This window comes from Thunnus thynnus, chromosome 23 (genome assembly GCF_963924715.1).
Source record: "Thunnus thynnus chromosome 23, fThuThy2.1, whole genome shotgun sequence".
NCBI classification, from domain to species: Eukaryota; Metazoa; Chordata; class Actinopteri; order Scombriformes; family Scombridae; genus Thunnus; species Thunnus thynnus.
The window spans coordinates 23,985,341-24,004,304 of record NC_089539.1 but is presented as its reverse complement, the minus strand read 5'-3'; the positions used below and the strand labels follow the sequence as shown (position 1 = coordinate 24,004,304).

Here is an 18,964-nt window from a genome sequence, read left to right as displayed (position 1 = left end):
GAAATACGGAAAATTCCGTTTGTCTTCCCGGAGTACAGCCTCTCTCTACCTCTCTCCAACCCCTTTTTGTTCAATAACCACCGGAAGTCTCCATGTAGGACATCTAAACAGCGCCCTCCTCCCCCTCTTCGTCATTTACTGGAAGCACCGCCCTGCCCTTGCCGGGCTGTCCCTACTCCCTAAAGTAGCCCACCCCCTCCGGATCCCTCAGTTTACGTCCCTGCCGTCGAAGCTGCGCAGCGCACCAGAACTGAAAACACAAGTACTGTATTTTTTTGTAGTGTTTTCACCGCTAAACATGGCGAAAATCAACCCCTGCCTCAAACGGACCTTCACCATCTTCAACATCATCTTCGCGGTGAGTTAGCGCGTTTTAAAAACCGTTAAATATGGCGCCTTTGATCAATAAAAAAAGTGCGTAGATGAGGTGGGAATCTGTCAGGCCGCCCAGGTTTAAGACATGTTGAGACTTATTTTAACGATTTATATGAGTTTAAGCACTTAAATCAGCCTTAAAGTAGCAGGTTTACTCAGCAGAAATGTTTTAAAATGAGAAAAGTAACCGAATGGTGTAGTTATTAATATTAAAGTTACCTTCGTTTTAGGAGGAGCATAGAAAGGGTTAACACACAGGTTAAAGTTATTAATACGTTTCTTTTACGTTAAAAATGATCGATTCGATAAGTATTGAAACGTTTTCAGCACAAATGTGTTTCTACAAGATAAATAATGTCAATAACACTTTATTGACATTATTTATCTCACTCCATATTAAAGCCACAGGACGGTTTGTGTTATGAAACTTGAAAAAGAAAATGTCATTAATTTTGTCCTTAACGTTACATATTATCTACTATTTATTTATCTTTACGAGGCTATTACTTGGTTTTTGTGTTGTTTTTATAGCTAAAATGTGTTTGTTTGTTTTTTTAAAGGTTGCCCGGGTATTGTTTACGTTGTTTGTTGCTAGGGCTGCATGCAAAATGTTTGGTTTTTTTGTTTTACAATGCAAAAATAATGATAATAATAATGATAACGTGAAAATGGCGTCTTTTTTAAACCTGAACAGGTTTCATTTAAAGTAAATTAGGAACCGAAAGAATCGAGCTGCAAAACGTCACATTTTAGAAACTAAAACCATCAAATGTTCGACATTTTTTCTTGAAAAGTGACTTTAATGATCATCAGAAGAGTTTTTTTTTTCTTTGAGTTACTTGTATTTTGTTGTGGGTTTTCTCTGCTGGTTTCCAGTCAGCTGAGGGCAAAACAACAATTAAAGTTAATAGAAAGCAGTCGTTTGTTTAGTTTTTTTCACTCCGTCTCTTTAATTTCTGGTGTTTTTTTTCTCATAAACGCTTCCTGTAATTGAGCTGGTTGTCTCTGTGGTTTGTCTGTTAAAACCAGTCTGAGTCTTATCTGAGCTGATTTCCTGGTTACCAGTGACTTACTTTCAGTTCTCATACAAATCGTCTCTTTTTGTTGCATAAACAGGATTTTCTGGTTGCACAATCTTCAGATTAGAGCCTTTCCATATTGATTATGAGTTGTGGTTTTTTTTGTTTTGTACAGAGCGGTACATTTAAACAGTGTAGAAATAAACTCGCTTTTGGACAAACTGTAATGTTTACAGTTTCTAAACTGTAATCATATCTTTGGCATTTCCGCACTATTGTTTCATGAGTGCTTATTGGCCAATATGGACACCATGATGACCCTGACAGAAAATTAAGGAACGATATCTGGTTAAATACAGTTTCCCTGTAATTGATTGTGCAAATTCAAAACTAGAGCAGCAATAATTATGTGATTAATTGATTAGTCGGTTGTTAGGAAATGGATCAGCAACTATTTTGATAATCGAATTATCATTTTTGGAAATTTTTTACACTAAAAAAGGCCAAAAATGTCCCAGTTTCAGATTGTCAGACATGAGGATTTGAAGATTTTCTGTGCCGTATGTATGTGTGTATATAAATTTATTCAAAATGGGGAAACTGATTATTTTTGGATTTTGAACAGTTGATCAGATCATTTGAAGACTTTACAGTGAACCATTTTTCACTATTTTCTGGCATTTTACAGACAGGACGATTAATTGTGAAAGTAATCAGCAGATTAATGGATAATGGTGATAATCATTAGTTGTAGCCCTAAATTGATTTAACTGTTTTAAGTTTCTTGGGCAAGAAAAAATGGTTCCAGCTTCTTAACTGTGAATATTTTCTGGTTTCTTTAACCTTCTATGATTGTAAATCATTTTAGGTTACATCTTGGGTTTTGGGAAACTGATAATTTCCTATTAATTGGCCAAATTGATGTCTTCAAATGTCTTGTTTGTCCAACCAACAGTCCAAAACCCAAAGATAATCAGTTCACTGACACAGAAGATGAAGAAAACCATCAAATTCTCACTTTCGAGAAGCTGCAACCAGCAAATAATTTGGCATTTTTGCTTAAAAATGACTAAAACGCTTATTCAGTTAACAAAATAGCTGCCAGTTGTTGAATGACTCATCAATTAATCGACTCATTGTTGCAGCTCTAAATGTTGTGACCTCAGTGTTTCTAACATTCTGGCAGATTTATTCACTGATCTCTTCAGACGTGGATGATGATCTGTTTTACCTTGTTGACGTACTGCGATGCTTATTGTGTGCTTTTACTCGTTTCGATGTTGCAGCAGCTCAGCACGGATCTAATCGAGCTCTTTTCTTGTCGTTTCAGATTATCGGCGGATTCATCATCGGGCTCGCTCTGCTGTCTCAGGTCCTCACCAGCGTTAATGGAGGAAACGACGTAAGAAACTGACAAACAGAAAGAAATAGCTCCGGCTCTAAAAAAAAAAAACAAATATTAACCTGTCAATCATCTCTTCTGCCTCTAGCTGGACGGTCGCACCACCGGCCTCATCGTCCTCTACGTGGTGGGCACCATTACCATGGTGATCGCCATCCTGGGAGCCTATGGAGCCCATAAGGAGAACAAAGTAGCTCTGATCGTGGTGAGTACAAAGATCAGCTGATGAAACCAGTTTCATCATACAGCAGCTAGAAGAATCTCCCAAAAGACTAGAATTAGTGACTTTATCTTCCTAAAACAGGCTGACATGAGTATGATGAATTTTAATATTCAGGTCATCTGTGACGTTCGCTGCTGCAGCTTTGAACACAAACAGGACAAAGTCTGAAGTGAAAATAAATTGTGAGCCGGAAGGTTCGTGTGGTTTCTTAATTTCCTGTTGTTAACATCAAGAGCAGCACGTTTGTTCTTGTATGTACTGTCCTGTACTATTTGTTTCCTCTCTGCCACTAAAAAAAGCTTTAAAGTGTTTCACAGACGATAATAAGACAGAACAAACGTAAAACATTTAGAGATTCATGCACACGAGAAACAGAAATGATGAAAGTGTAAGAAAAAGGTTTAAAAACTTTAATATTGTGACACTTCAGCTGCTCTCAGCCAATAAATCTGGTTCTGGTTGGTTTTCTAAGAGAAACGCTGTGTACTGTAATTATTCTTCCTTTAAAAAAAATCCCAAATTAGCACATTTTCAGTCCCAACAGGATCTCGGAGAGTCTAGTTCTGAATTTAAGCTGCTTTCCTGGAACTCTGTGATGCAATTTGTGGATTTTTTTTTTTCAGTGTCGTTGTGTAATTGAGGTCATCGTTGCACAATCCCAAGAAATAACCCACGTTTTCATTTTCATTTCCTCAGCATGTAGAAGGTATTGAAAAGTCCTGAATAGTTAGTTATGAAATGTGTTTTAATGTAATTTTAGCAAGTCTGACTGTAAAATAAATGAATAAAAATCTCCAGTTCTGTTCTGTTCTCAGTTATCTTTTGACTGGTTAATCAATCATTCATCCACGTGCAGCTCATCAATAATGAGTGATTAGTTTTATTATTGGGAATGATTGTTATAAACTGCCAGGAAGTGATGACAAAAATGTGACATTTATTTCGCGTTGCACCTTGTAGATAATTGCATCCGTCATCATCATTAATGGTTTTTATTGATATATTTAATACTTATTAAATCGCATTTATGTGATTATTTAAAAAGTCTTAAATGTAACTTGGTGAAGCTGCAGATTAAAGCGTCTTCTTGTGTCTCTCTGCAGTTCCTGGTTTGTATGGTGGTCGGAAGTCTGCTGATGCTTCGGACCGGAGTCCCCGCCGCCGCCGCCCGTCCCAGGGTAACGACCCCGACACTCTACCGTTGACTGTATTCACCACCACACCGATAATCACAACAGGACCAAAAACACACTCATGACACACCGAACCAGCTCAGGGTCTCATTTAGAGCCGCAACTAATGATTATTTCCATTATCCATTAATCTGTCAGTTATTTTCTCAATTAATCGATCGGTGGTTCAGAAACCAGAAAATATTCACATTTAAAAAGAAAATGACTCCAAACTATTGATCAATTATCAAAATAGTTGAAGATTAATTTAATATTTGGCAGCTAATTGATTCGACTAATAGTTGCAGCTTTAGTCTCGTTCTTGAAAGTAACACTAAGAACATTTCCAACAACAACACAACACCAATATAATTCAAGTTGCCACTAACGAGTATTTTCATTAGCGATCAATCAGATGATTTCTTAGTTACTGGTTTATGTGGGATGATGGTTTTCTTGAGTCTGGTCTGTGTGTATTTGATCCATATAGTCAAAATAAACTGTGTTTGTGTAGATCAGACGAGTGTTGGAGGACAAATTTCATCAACTTCTGCCTTTGGACAAAGCTTCAGAGGATGTGAAAGACATGGCCAACGCCCTGCAGACACAGGTAAGATCGACCGTCGTCTTCAATCAAAGGATTTATTCAACTGTGCAGTGCAACAGCTGCTCTTAGAGGAAAGAAAATAATAATAATACAATCATTTCATGTGATAATGTAAGATAAAATAATATTTGATATACATATAAATGCACATAAAACAGGTAAAGTATTATTTCTTCTGTCATCTTCAGTAGATCACCTTCTTTTCTTTCTTTCTAAAACTCTTCATGAAAAACAGAAAATTCAATCAAAGACAAATGTGACGTTAAAATAAAGAAATGTGGAAAAAGCGTCAAATTATTTTGTCTTTGTTTCAACTAATCGTTGCAGCGCTACAAGAAGTTTTATTTAAAAAAAACTCTTAAAACATTCGACTCTTCTACAGTTAATAAAAGCAAAACAGTCGAACTTATTTAAACCAACATGAGTATTTTTTATTTTTTGGTTAACAGATCGATAAATATTCAAGTCAGTTTTTCTCCACATTTACGTCTAAAAGAGCAAATATATGGATGATTGATGATAAATTAATATAAATATAAAAATAAAGGTAATTTTTATTAGTCTGTAGAAACGGATCCATAACAAGAAATGTTTTTTTTAAAGGCTTTTATGTCCTTTTAAGCATTCGGTGCATGTAATTAATTTTGTTGTAAAGCACTTGGAGCTGCAGAAATCTGCTGGAGGCTTCAGTTTATAATCTAATCTGTTAAACTTTCAAACGCAGTTCAACTTCTGTTTCTTTAAAACAAAACGTCTCTGGAGGAGTTTGGTTTCTCGCTCTACATCTGCCGCCCCGCCCTGCAGGTCTTTTGTTTTCCAGCCAGCAGGCTGTTGTTGACAGACTGGTTTCCACTCAGCAGGTGTGGCCTGAGCCCTCCTCTGATTGGCCGGCTGGCTGACAGGTGTGTTGTCGGGCAGAAATGCAAATGAGTCCGATGAGAGTCGAGTGCTGTCAGGAGGAAGATTGATTTTATTGCGATTGGAAAGGAGAGTTGGAGAGTAGAAACCATTTCTGACTGGATTCTCTCTTTGTACTCGGCAGCTTCCACATTCAGTGTTCTTGAAAATGAAATATTAACAAGAAGAGGAACTGAGATATTGTCAGTGCAGTTGACAAGTTCCATAATTTCAACTTTCGACTTCCATGACTTTTTTTTTTTTCCCTTGTAGATTTTGGTGCAGTTGAATCTTAACAAGCTTGTTTAACAACACTGTAAATAAAACTGTTACTGCTGGTGAAAAACTCCAGAAGCACAAAGTTAAAATAACCAACTCAACATCGTTCGTTGAGGTGAACATTTAATCATCAATCTGTCCATATTTTCAGGTAGCAGCAAGAGTCCAGATGTTATTTATAAGGCGCCAAATCACAACAGAAGTGATCTCAGGTCTAGACTGAACTCTTTCATTTACAGAGACCCAACGTTCCCACCGTGAGCAGCGCTCGGCGACGGCGGCGAGGAAAAACTCCCCTTTGTGACGCAGTTTGTTTAAAACCACCATCTGTGGTGAAGCAGGTGGAAACTTCTGTCCTACTTTCAGGTGTCGAAGCGAAGCGTCTTTTTCTCTCTCTGTTGTGAGTTCTCGTCTCAGTGGACGAGGAGAAAACCATCATAATCATAAAGTCATATTCAGAGCTGTACGAGCCGCTGCCTTAAAAGTCTGAACCGTACATGACAAAACAAACAGGTTTTTCTTTTCTAGATAAAACTTTTATTTGGAATAAATGTGCTTCAGTGACATCTAGTGGCAGCTACAGGAAACTACAACACAAACCTAGTTTTTAAGGTTTAGATCAACTTTTATTATTATTATTATTATTATTGTTATTGTTGTTATTATTATTATTATTCCAGATGGAAACTGGTTTGCAGTTTTTGCACAAATTTAACACAATAAAAACTTAAAAACTTCACCAGGTGTCTGTTTTTAAAAAAAAAAAAAAAAGTTTAACAGGATTCCTCGAACAAAACTCTTAATTTTACTATTTGAATCTTACAAAAACTAGACGGTGCATCTCAATTTTTAAATACTTTGAAATAAATAGTGTGCAAAAAATCCAGGTAACCATGGCAACAAAACCTGGTAACGGTTAACATAATGAAACTGACTTTTCCGTTGTAGTGGCTGCAGTGAAACTTGCATTTAAATAACAAATAAAAGAACAGCAAGTGATAAAGTAATTAAATTTGCCAATAAACACATTTTCTTTTTGTTTTGTCTTTAAAGTATGAATTAATAACTGAATTTTACGATGAAAACGTAAAATTAATACAAAAAGAAATTTACATTTTACTTTTTTAACTTTAAATTTACAAATTCCTTTCACAGTCCGTCTTCATTTGTCTCCTATTTAAACGTTTGCAGTCGCTCTATCATGGTGGCTCTATAATCAATTATCACTCAGTGTTCCCACCTGATCAATGATCAATATTGAGGTAAGAAAAGACGACATCGACCTGTTTTTGGAGGCAACATTGATGAGATTTACGTGATATTTTCAGCTCTTTTTTTATTTTAAGGAGAAAAACAAAACCGCGTCTCATCTTTTCTTCTTCTTCTCCTTCTTGTCAGACAGGAAAACAGCATCACTCTCTGATCAATAACCTTCCCGTCTGTTTCTTCTTCTCTTGTTTTTTTTTTTTTAGCTGCACTGCTGCGGTCTGTTCAGCTATGAGGACTGGGAGCAGAACATCCCCGACTCCTGTCTGTGCAACGACGTGGAGCAGAGTGAAGGAAAGTGTCAGAACGTGCAGACCAGCTACAGAGTGAGTTAAACAAACACCGTTAACTCCTAAACTGTGTTTTTAAATGCTGGTAACTAACGTTTGTTTGTTTTTGTTTGTTTTTCCGTCTCTTTCAGTCTCTCTTGCTGCCGACAAAGTCCGTCTACATCAAGGTCAGCGGAGCCAAACATGCATCAATTTCACAAAGATCTTTTTTATTTTAGAGAAGCTGTTAAACTGCTGATGTGAAAGTGAAATATTATTTAAAAGGTTTTTTTTTTTCTCTCGTCTCACCTTCAGTCCTGCTTCCCCATCATCATGTACTACATCCTGATGGTCGCTGACGTCATGATCGGTGTCGTCTTCACTCTGGCTGTGCTGGCGGTGAGTGTGAACGACGTCAGAAAGAGAGAGAATTCACCGAGGAGCGAAATGTTCAGATTACGTTAGCTTAGCTTAGCATAAAGACTGGTAGCGGGGGAAACTGCTAGCCCGGGTCTCTGTGGACACGTTATATTTATTTATTTACTGCGTACACGAACAGAAAAATAAAAACAATACATTTTACTTGATAACGGATCATAAATAATTTCTCAAAATGTTGAAATAATCAGTTTTATGTGAATATTAGTCATAAAGTAACAAAAACAGGACTTCCTTCTGCTTTTTTTTGTGAATTTGGAGGATTGATTACAGCAAGAAAAACATGTTTTATTGTCATTTGGGCTCCTTGTTTTAAGACGGACTAGAAAAATTATGAAAATTATGAAGGTTGAGTAAAAAGTCGGGCGTCATAGAGACGAGAGAGATGATGTGATTTTGTTTAAATTTGAGGACAACGGCGCTCAGTTTCTCCTCGAAGACATTCGTGCTGTTTCACTCTGTTGTTCACGTTAAAAGAATGAAAAGACGTCTGGCGTACTGTTTTTCTTTTCATCTGCGATATTAACCGGACTTCCCGTGTCTCCCCGCAGCTGCTCGGCATGATCCTGTCCTCCATCATGATCTACCAGATGCGTCACCCCGACACCCCCGCCGTGCTGATGACGGTGCCCGCCATCTTCACCTCGGGGCCTCCCAAGTACCAGGAGCTGCACAACCCTCCCGCCTACTAGAGGAGCCTCCTGCGTCTTCTGTCGCCAGCTCCGTTTAACAAGTTCAGGATGTTGTTGTTGTTGGTTTTTTTTATGTTGTTTATGTTTGTTTCTCCTTGATTTTGAGGCTGTAGAAGCAATGAGACGATCCAAAGTGCCTTAAATGACTGTCAGGACGTCTGACTGTGGACGCCGCTGAGATCAGTGGCAACACGATGAAAGAGATAAAAACACCACTGGGTTTAATGGTTTAATGAGGAGCTGCTCAAAAAGATCTGCAGTGAGATTAGAAGCTGCTCTTTTTAAACAAATTTCTTTACAGTGAATCTTATTTGTATTTTTTTTGTTTTTGGTCAGAATCTGCTGTTTTAATACGACCAGAGAGGAGCGTCAGAACCGTCTTCTTTTCTCTCTCGATCAACAAAATGTTAACTTTAAGATCAATAATTTCATTTTGTGACTGTTTTTAATGTCGTAATCTACATTTAACAAGCTGCAGCTAAGTTTCACAATCAGACACCAAACCGGCTCCTTTTTTAAACCTAAACGAGACTTAAACGTGTTTCTCGTCTCATTTGTAAAGAGAACGCTCGATGAATATAAAAGGTAACGAGTACGAGCCAAGCAGAGGCTGAGTAGGGCGGGTCTTTTCTGAATCCAACAGTTTATGCTTGTTGAGAAACGTTAATACGCAGTAATGTGATATTTTTAACAATAACTAAAAGTAGAATCCGTCTGATCTGTAAAATCAGTTTAAGTGATGAAAGTTTTTGTCGTGAAAACAGAATAATTAAGAATCCGAAGAAAAAAAAACAACAAACCCTCCTGACGTCCTCTCTGGTCTTTTTCTGTGACACACAAACTTCATTTTGTTTTGCTGCAGTTTCTTTGCGCTTCACACAAAGCAAAAAAAAACAAGAGAAAAAAGACTTTTCTTCAACTTTTCTCATTCGGTGTCTTGGATGTTGATTATAAAAGCCATACCTGAAGTGCCAAAAACTTTTCTTTTGTTGGTTGTTTTTTGCCCTGCAGAAGCTCTTAAATCAAAGTTTATTAATATATTTTTGACAGCAAAAAAAACTGAAGAACAGAAAGATTTGACTCCATCAGCAGCACGTTCGCCTCAGTCACATTAAGTTTTTTAAATAAAGTGTTTATCCTTCACTTTGTGTTAGTGAACATCACAGTGAGTCTTTTCTTTCATATATTTGTACTTAATACTCCATGTTTTCCCCGTCAGCACCATATAAACACATCTTTCTTTTATAAACTGAGCACTGTGTTTAAACTTCCTGTTGAGTTCAAACTATTTGTTTGTTTTTTTTTTTACAATGAAAAGGGAGAAATGATGTCTGAATCTGGAGCAAAGGGAAATAATTCTGTGTGTTCTTTTAATTTCTAATTCTTCAGTTGTGAACTGATGACTCACAGAAATAAAAAGAAGAAAAAAAACTACTCGTGTGTTTTTGTTTGTCAGATACTTGATGAGTTTTAGGATTGACGTCTTAAATTTGAGGCTGAAGAACGTAGAATTTAAAGGACCAGTTCAACATTATAATATAAAATAAGAAATGATGAAAGAAATACTGACAACTGTGAACACTGAATACTAAACTAAGAGAAACTGAATAGAAATGGAACAATATTTATATAAAAACAGCTTTAAAGTTGTAATTAATAGCACTATCAGTGTTTTTAATCATTTACTAAAGATTAACTAAAGACATTAATAATAACTGGAGTTTTTAAGTGATGATCAGATGAAGTTTTAAACTGCAGCACAGCGACACCTGGTGGTTTTCAGAAGTTACAGCATCATAAAGTGTTAAAAAGTACATTTATTATCAAATACTGAGTACAATTTTGAGGTTGTTGCACTTGAATATTTCTGATTTACGCTTTAATATTTCCACTTCAACACATCTCAGAGGGAAATATTGTATTTTTTACTGTATTTAACTGCTAGTTACTTTGATTTTACACATAAAAACACATCATTCATTTATTAATTACGATGTATTATTACAGATTAAAGGCGTCAGTTAGTTGCTTGTGTTTGTGTTCTGCTTCAGCAGCTCATTCAAGAAAAGTCTTTAAAGTAATATTAAAAGATTAATTGGAATCTGAATTAATCAATTTAATGCAAATTATAACAGATTATTAATTTCAGTTCTCTGGTTGCAGCGTCTCCAATGTGAAGATTTTCTGCTTTTCTCTGATAATATCTTTAGGTTTTATCCGATAAAACAAGATATTTGAAGACGTCACCATTTTTAATCTGTTTTAACATTTCATACAGTAAACAATTAACAGCTTCATCGATAAAAATAATCGTGACTCCTTTCTTAACCAAACAACTTGAAACATTCAGAAACTTGTAGATGACCAATCTATGGATCTGGACTTTAAAACATATAAAAACATAATTCTGGTGATTTTCTATATTTTTCTTATTGTTTTCTTATTGTTGTGTCGTAAACCTCCGTTGTTGTCCAGAAACTATTAAAGACACGTCAGTGAGTCACAGCGCTGCACTGGGTGACATGTTCCTCCATCATGAAGAGTTTGATCACGTTAGTTTGTTCATAAATGGTTCCAAACACTAATAACAGTGATCGTGTTTTCAGTCTCTGGAGAGTAGTTCTGTGTAAACGTGAATCATTTGTGAAAATAAATTGCACGTCAACTTGTTTTTTCTTCTTTCCTCTCCCATTAATCATCTCACGACCCCTCAGATTTATCTGCTGACCCTTTGGAGGGGCCCGACCCCTAGGTTGGGAACCACTGGACTAAACTAGCTAACTGTATATAAAGTAGTGTAAACTAGCTCCACCTCCAGCAGCTACAACAGTAACATGCTGCTCTAACACTGATGCTTCACTATTAATAATCTAATGATGTCATATATAATAATATATCAGTCAGAGGGACCAAACCACTACTTTTACTGCAATACTTTAACTACATCAAGCTCATAATACTTATGTACTTTTACTGCAATACTTTAACTACATCAAGCTCATAATACTTATGTACTTTTACTGCAATACTTTAACTACATCAAGCTCATAATACTTATGTACTTGTACTGTAGTTTTACTTGTAATAGAGTATTTTTATTTTGCTGTATTGGTACTTTTACTTCTTCCAGTGTTCAGTATCAGGTTTAGTTTGGAGATTTAAGGGGTTTTCATGGAGGGTCCTTAAAGAGCTTCCAGGAGGTTTTAAATTGTATTTTTATTGAAATAAAAACTGTCTTTCTTTTGCAAAACTATGCAGGAACAAAGACGGTTATCAAGAAACAGAACTGTTTGTCGATAACCGTCTTCATATCTCACCTTTACCTGATGCTTAATAATTAATTTACTGAACAAACATAAAAGTGGATGATCACAAAGGAACATTTATAGCTGGATGTAGTCACAAGATTATTTGCTTGTTTCCACATCAAGCAGTTACGGAGCAACATTATCATTCATGTGGAGTTGTGTTTCTGTCCAATATTCTCTCTCTTTTAGCTCTGTTTTTGTTCTCCACCAACTCCTGAGGGAAATATCTGGCTCTCTAGCTGCTAAATGCTCACCAGTATGTTCACCAGCTAGTCTAAGTTAAGTATTTTACACAACAGCATTGGAACTGCAACATACAATTACGCACAAAAAACAGATGTACTGTATTTAGTGTGTATAATGGAGTATTTTTGCATTGTTCTATTGGTGCTTTTACTGCAAATATTGTTACGCTGCTGTAAATTCAACATATCAACTTAAAACGTGATGATTTGTCTGTTATGTTAATGTCACTTATTGGAGGTTTATCATGATGTAGACCCAACGTTTCATTCTGAAGGTAAAACCTCCAAATCCTCCTCAAAACATTTACTTCCTGTTCAGATTGTCGACACGTTTTCTCAGATCCACGTTTTAGCACGTGACCCTCCGTATGTTTGTGTCTACGACCCTGAAAACGTCTGATGTCGACGCTTGAAAAATGAATCCAAAAAACAGAAAAACCTGCAATTTAAGAATGAAGATGAAAGTTCCAACTGAGCTCTCGTCATTAGTGAATCTCAAAATAAAAAAAAAGGGACAGTGCATCAGAAATAACGACAATGTGTGCGACACCTCGATGCGTTGTGTAAATAGTTATAATTGTTCTATTATCTTTACAAAACACTTTGACACGAGCAGTTTAAAAAATTACATTTCCAAAAAAAGTGTGCTGATTTTTTTCTCCTTTTCAACCACATTTTTTTTTTTTTTATAGTTTTTTCATTATTCCATAAAGAACAAGACAGTACATCGTTTATTTTCTTCTTCTTCTACACCTGTTTGTGCAGATTTTCCCCAAAGTTTTTTTTTTTTCCTTAAAGGCAGATAAAACGTCCAGTACGTCTTTTTTTTTTGTTTTGTTTTTTTTTTGTTGTTGTTGTTGTTGTGGTCATTTTTCACAGAGTTCATTCAGTAAGAAGCAGAGAGATTAATGCAGTACAGGCCCGGTGGAGAAAAACAACAGTAAATTACACAGTAGAGTACAGAGACAACGTTTGTTTGTTTGTTTGTTTGTTTGTTTGTTCATGTACAGGTTTCCATCACCATCACGTGAATATAACTTATTAAATAATCGCAGTTCAGTTTTTTTTTTATTTTTTAAAAAGTAAACCAAACAAAGCCGTTACAGAAAATCAAACATGCACGTTATTATTCTCTGTCCAGGAAAACATGTTGAACAGGAGCATGAACCGTGTGTGTGTGTGTGTGTGTGTGTGTGTGTGTGTGTGTGTGTGTTGAAAGCCGTCATGTAGAGGAGGAAGAGGAGGATCTTCAAGCTGCATGATATCGATTATTTTTGCTTTGGGATCAAACAATTATGTCAATTAATCGATTAGTTGCTCCTTAAGATCTTTAAATTTACAAAACATTTGAATGGATTTTGGTATTTTTTTAAGGAGAAAATGTCAAAAGTTGCTGCTTTTTTTCTGTTTTATATAAAAATTAAATTTTCTATTTTGGGGGTTTAGACCAAAAATAATATTTTCATTGTAGATTTTTTTTTTTTTTTTGGATTAATGGATTAATTGCTTCGTCAGTAAAATGTCGGTCAGCGTTTCAGAGTCTTCTTCTGTCTGAGCAACAGTTCAAAACACAAAGATATTAAAGAAAGAAAAACAGCTGCAATCAAACTTTAACAGCTTTTGATCAGAAAATAACTTCAACTAATAATCAATTATCAAAATAGTGACTTTTCTGTTGATTGACTGATCGATTGATCGCTGCAGCTTTATGTTGGAATATAGATTTTATTGACTCAACGATTAATTGATCAAATCTGTCAAACTGTAACAAACAGATTCATCATTTACATTATTTGTTTGCAGTTAATTTGTTCTTTTTAATTTCTAAATTAGATTTTGTTTGTTTGTTTGTTTGTTTGTTTGTTTGTTGTGTGCAGTTTTAATGAATAGACCAGAAATCCGGATCAACAGCAGCTGAACGTCAGAATGTTGTGATTTTATTTCTTGTTTTTCCTTCTGTTGTAACTTTCATCACATTTAATTTAACTTTAATCAGAGAGTTCATCAGGACTGTGATTCGTTCTCTAATCTTTGTCTAACTGGAGTCCTGACTGGCTGCTTGTTGACGTCTTTCAGGTCCAAACTTGTAGAGCCGATCCGGAACGAAACGGTGGAAAAACCTGCTGGAACCCGACGAACAGAAACTGGTTTTAGGGACTTTTTCTACAGATCAGCTGTGATATTCTCCTGCAGCTGCTCCTCCGGAGTTTAAAAACGTTGTTTATGTTTTTAAAGAAGTATAAGAAGATTAATGGTTTGTACAGTGTGTTTGTACGTCTGGATTTATGTTTTAACCCATCAAAAACAAACATAAATATCTCTACTGAAGCCTGCGTTTCAACTCTTTCATTAGTGAACTTTTGTCATAATATCAGTTAAACTCCCGTCGCTGCTTATCAAGTCAAAGTGCTTTTAATCACTGAAAGCATTTTTTATTTTTTTAAATCATAAAGATGTTGGGTTCATTTAGTTTTGGAGGGATTATTTACTGAAATAATTTAAATATAGTTACCCATGATGCTTAGCAGCAGAGACGGTAGTGAATGAACACAGCAGAAACACTCGGATTATTTTAGGATTTTATGAATCGGACCAACAGAGACACTGATAAACGTGTGTGTGGATATAATGTCTGCACATGTATGACAGAGAGTGTGTGTCTGTGTGTGTCTGTGTGTGTGTGTGTGTGTGTGTGTGTGTGTGTTAGCCAGAAGAGCAGCATCCTCCGGCGGGCGTGGCTTGCGGTTCGTCGTCGACAATCTGTACGCCCCGCCTACTCGACGCTGATTGGCTGGCTCCGTTGCCCTTCAACCTCTCCTCAGCTTGAGCGGTTTCCATCATCCCTAAAAAAACACACACACACACACACACACACACACACACACACACACACACACACACACACACACACACACACACACACACACACACACACACACACACACGAGTGAGCTTCTTCCATTTCAGCAACATGATTTTGTCTTTTAACTTCCTGTCTGCTGTTTTATAACAGTCATGCTCACAACCTGGTTTTATATATATTATATATGATATAACAGCAGTTGTGTGAATGCGGCTAAAAATCATAATATCTGCAGCTGCAACAATTAATCAGTTAGTCACCAACTATTCTGATAATTTATTGATCGTTTTGAGTCTTTTTTTTTTAAGAGGAAAATGTCCAAATAGTGATTCCAGCTTCTTAAATGTGAATATTTCCTGTTTTTTTTGTCCTGTATGACAGTAAACTGAATATCTTTGGGTTGTGGACTGTTAGTCGGGACGTAACGAGACATCTGAGGACGTCATCTTGAGTTTTCGAGAAACCGTGATCGACATTTTTCTGACCAAACAAATAATCGATTAATCGAGAAGGTAATTACCAGATGAACAGATGATAGTTGCAGCTGTGGGTCAGTGATTGTGTATTTTAAAAAAGGGATTGAAAAACCAACATGCAAACATGTGTGAGAGGTGAGGACTAAAAATAAACAGCTGATCTGATATAAAAGGTTCGACACTTCCTCTTTGAACAATTTGACTCTGGTCTCATGAGGACTGCAGCTCTTATCTGTTTCTCTAAAAAAATAAACAAAACATTTATGATAATGTATTAATTTGATCTGAAGTCGCTCTGCTCTGATGTGCATGTTTAAGAAAATATCAACAGTTTGGTTTATGTTTGTTTTATGAGGAACGTAATTCTTTTAATACATCTGCTTGATTTGGGCGACCAATCCAAGATGGCAGCACGTCCGTGTTCTAGTGTTGACTGAGTGATGTCAGTTGTTTCTGGAGTTGTTCGGATAATATCACCACTTCACACCTGCTTCTGTTTAAACTACTGTGTTGATCTGTAAATCTGATGGTCGTCAGTCTCATACAGGCTCCTCTGTTCGGACCATGGAGCCTGTTCACCTGTCGGAGCTGTAACGCCGTCACGCCACTCGATTCTGACGGATCGAATTTCTCATGATAAAAAAGGAAAGTGTTTCCTGTCTTGGCTCCGATATTTTTATTGTTTTAAACTCCGGCTCGTCCTGATTTTAATTCATTTATCCACAAGAGTTACTTCACTGGCTTTGATTTCCTGTTTATGCGAGACGTCACGCAACGTCATCATCTGACTCCGGAGGACGAAAGACTTATTCTTATGACCATAAGACGACCATAAAAAATAAAAAAAAAGGCACAAACTGGGATTTTAAATCTTTTAGGAGCCCTCCCAATTGGATCACACCAATTACCGAAGATCTCATGACCCTATTTTATTAAACTATTTAGTCCATATGACTGGCAAGTCGTAGACGAGGCGTTGGGAATAACCAATCAGTACCAACACTAAACTCTGTTGCTTCTACTATCAGAATATGTTCAACCAAACCCCCGGTCCAGATTTTAATTGAGTATTAAATGATGATTTAATTGAGTTTTTAATTGAGTTGCGTGTTTTCTTCGAGTACCCCTTGTGATTTCAAAGCTTGATCCGGGCTTGTTATCATTCACCTAAATGTCAGAAGTCTACTTCCTAAATTGGATCCGATGAAAATCTGGACAAAAATCATCTGATACTGATATTCTTGTTTTGTCTGAAACTCGGCTAAACAAATCTATCACAGACAAAGACAATTAAGGGTTTCAATGTTTTTTTGTTGTGACCGACTCAGAAAATTTGATGGTTTTTCCGTTTATATAAAAAATATATTTCATGCTTTCATCAGTATCTCTCAGAAGACAATTTGAACTTCTTGCCTTGAAGTTGCAGCTTCTTTTATCACTGTTGTAGGTTGTTAGAGACGCCGTCAGCCAGCAGTGAGGCTTTATCATCGTAATCAACTATCAACCTTTGATTTTAATGAGATTCTCCTTGCTGGAGATTTTAACTGGGACTGGTTGTCGTCTGTTTTAAATCTACCAGTGACTCATTTAATCTTACACAACTAATTAATAGCTCAACTTGTCTGAATCTTAAATGCCCAGAGAGATCCTCTCTTCTTGATTTATTTTTAAACAAATGCTCCTCATGAATATTTGGATATTGGTATTTTTGCAAATGATTTAAGCGACCATTGTGTTACAGTCAGACAAGTTAAGCTCCCGAAATCAAGACCACCAATTGTTCTTAAACCAGATTTTAAGGATTTCTGTGAGAAAGCTTTTCTTCATGATTTGTGGGACTTTGACTGAAACGTTTCTCTCATTGATGATGTTGAACTGGCTCGGAAATACTTCATGACACTTTTATTAACATTATAAATAAACATGCTCGGTTTTCCCCTCAGCTGTCCAGTCTACTAACAGAAAGGGATGTTGCCTGAGTTGACTGGCTGATTTTTGGACGGCTCCAAAAATCGCTTTACTTCTCTCATCAAAAAAAGCTAAATCTGAGTTCGACTACTACTTCTACTACTACTACTTCGAAACTACTAGAAACTTAAATGATCCTAAGAAATTTTGGAAAGAAGGAAAATCTTTGGGAGTGTAACCATAAATGAGTTGCCACTCTCAACTGCTTTAATGAACGTTTTGTTTCTTCAGGTTCTTTATTTGAGTCTTTACATCCTGATCAAAAACAGCCAAATGAGCAGAAGGCTCACGTTTCCCCACCGCCAATTATTTGATTAATTAACTGATGTGACAGAGGTCCATAGAGCCTTAAAGCAACTGGATCCTAACAAATCCACAGGTCCTCAAGTCTTATTTTTTCAAGTTAAAGTCCTTGAAAAGTTTGTTAGTGAACAACTTAAAGACATAAATGTTCTTCTGTCACAACATCAGTCAGGCTTTAGAAAACAACACGGCACAATAACCGCTGCTGTTAAAGTGGTGAATGACATTATTGAGGCTCTAGACTGCAAAAATACTGTGCAGCTCTTTTTATTGATTTGTTCGAGGCTTTTGACACAGTTGACCGGGACAGACTCTACAGTATTGTCTTATCTGGACTCGCTGTGAGTTGGTTTTTAAATTAATGTCAGCTAGAACACAATGTGTCCAGTTTGCTGGGTCTTCCCTCCTCCCAGTATCAAAAGGCGTGCCCCAGGGTTCCATACTGGGACCACTGCTGTTCTCCATATATGTAAATAATCTTAATTTATCAAATGTTGTGTTCCATTTTTATGCAGATGATACAGTTATCTATTGTTCGTCCCCTTCAGAGGTACAAACCCTTGAATTCTGCAGTCAGCCTTATGTTCAGTCCCATTTAAATCAATTTAAGTTGGTGTTAAATGCGACAAATCCAAATTCAAGAGTTAACATCTTCCTAAGATCTCAACTGCTCAAAGGGTTGAAATTAAAATGGTCACAACATATAAGTACTTAAGTATTATTATTGATCAGAACTTGTCATTCAAATTACACATTGAAAACCTTGTTTCCAAGCTGAAATTTAAATTACTTTTATTTATTATGAATAAATCCTGTTTCTCCCTTCAGGCAAGGAAACACTTGATTTCAGCAACTTTTTTACCTTTACTGGATTACGGTGACCTGCTCTTTATGAACGCACTGAGCAGTTCCTACAGAAGCTGGATACTGTTCACCACTGTGCTTTACGCTTTATTACTGTCTGTAGCAATCTAATACACCACTGTACTCTGTATGCTGCCGCTAAGTGGCCATCTCTGTATGTCCACAGACTTTCACATTGGTTGCCTTTTATATATAAATCTGGTTCCTCCTCATGGTGTACATACATGTATAAAAAACAAAATTAAGAGCTAAAACAGAATTAGGCAAAAAAATCTTTTAAATATGCTGCCCCTCTTCC

General features: G+C 36.4%; 3 protein-coding genes across 3 annotated transcripts in view; 2 read left to right on the top strand and 1 right to left on the bottom strand.

Moving 5' to 3' along the window:
• LOC137175676 (tetraspanin-8-like) overlaps positions 1-18,964 on the top strand; it is a 77,675-nt gene that overhangs the window by 22,417 nt on the left and 36,294 nt on the right. The window lies entirely within an intron of this gene.
• On the top strand, positions 197-9,869 carry LOC137175943 (tetraspanin-8-like). The gene is made up of 9 exons (XM_067581888.1): positions 197-358; positions 2,725-2,796; positions 2,885-3,001; positions 4,123-4,197; positions 4,706-4,801; positions 7,447-7,566; positions 7,662-7,697; positions 7,825-7,908; positions 8,499-9,869. The coding sequence occupies exons 1-9, from the start codon at positions 299-301 to the stop codon at positions 8,637-8,639; spliced, it is 801 nt and encodes a 266-aa protein (XP_067437989.1). The 5' UTR covers positions 197-298; the 3' UTR covers positions 8,640-9,869.
• rab21 (RAB21, member RAS oncogene family) overlaps positions 9,170-18,964 on the bottom strand; it is a 23,660-nt gene continuing 13,865 nt past the window's right edge. Inside the window, exon 7 of the mRNA XM_067581889.1 lies at positions 9,170-15,035. Coding sequence (XP_067437990.1) covers positions 14,896-15,035 — 140 coding nt within the window. The 3' untranslated portion in view covers positions 9,170-14,895. The remainder of the gene's footprint in view (positions 15,036-18,964) is intronic.

Excerpts from the sequence above, each read along its gene's own strand:
- LOC137175943 (XM_067581888.1), top strand. The coding sequence starts at position 299 with ATGGCGAAAATCAACCCCTGCCTCAAACGGACCTTCACCATCTTCAAC. Across the intron at positions 4,198-4,705 it reads CCGCCGCCGCCCGTCCCAGG|ATCAGACGAGTGTTGGAGGA; the intron begins GTAACGACCCCG and ends GTGTTTGTGTAG. Across the intron at positions 4,802-7,446 it reads CCAACGCCCTGCAGACACAG|CTGCACTGCTGCGGTCTGTT; the intron begins GTAAGATCGACC and ends TTTTTTTTTTAG.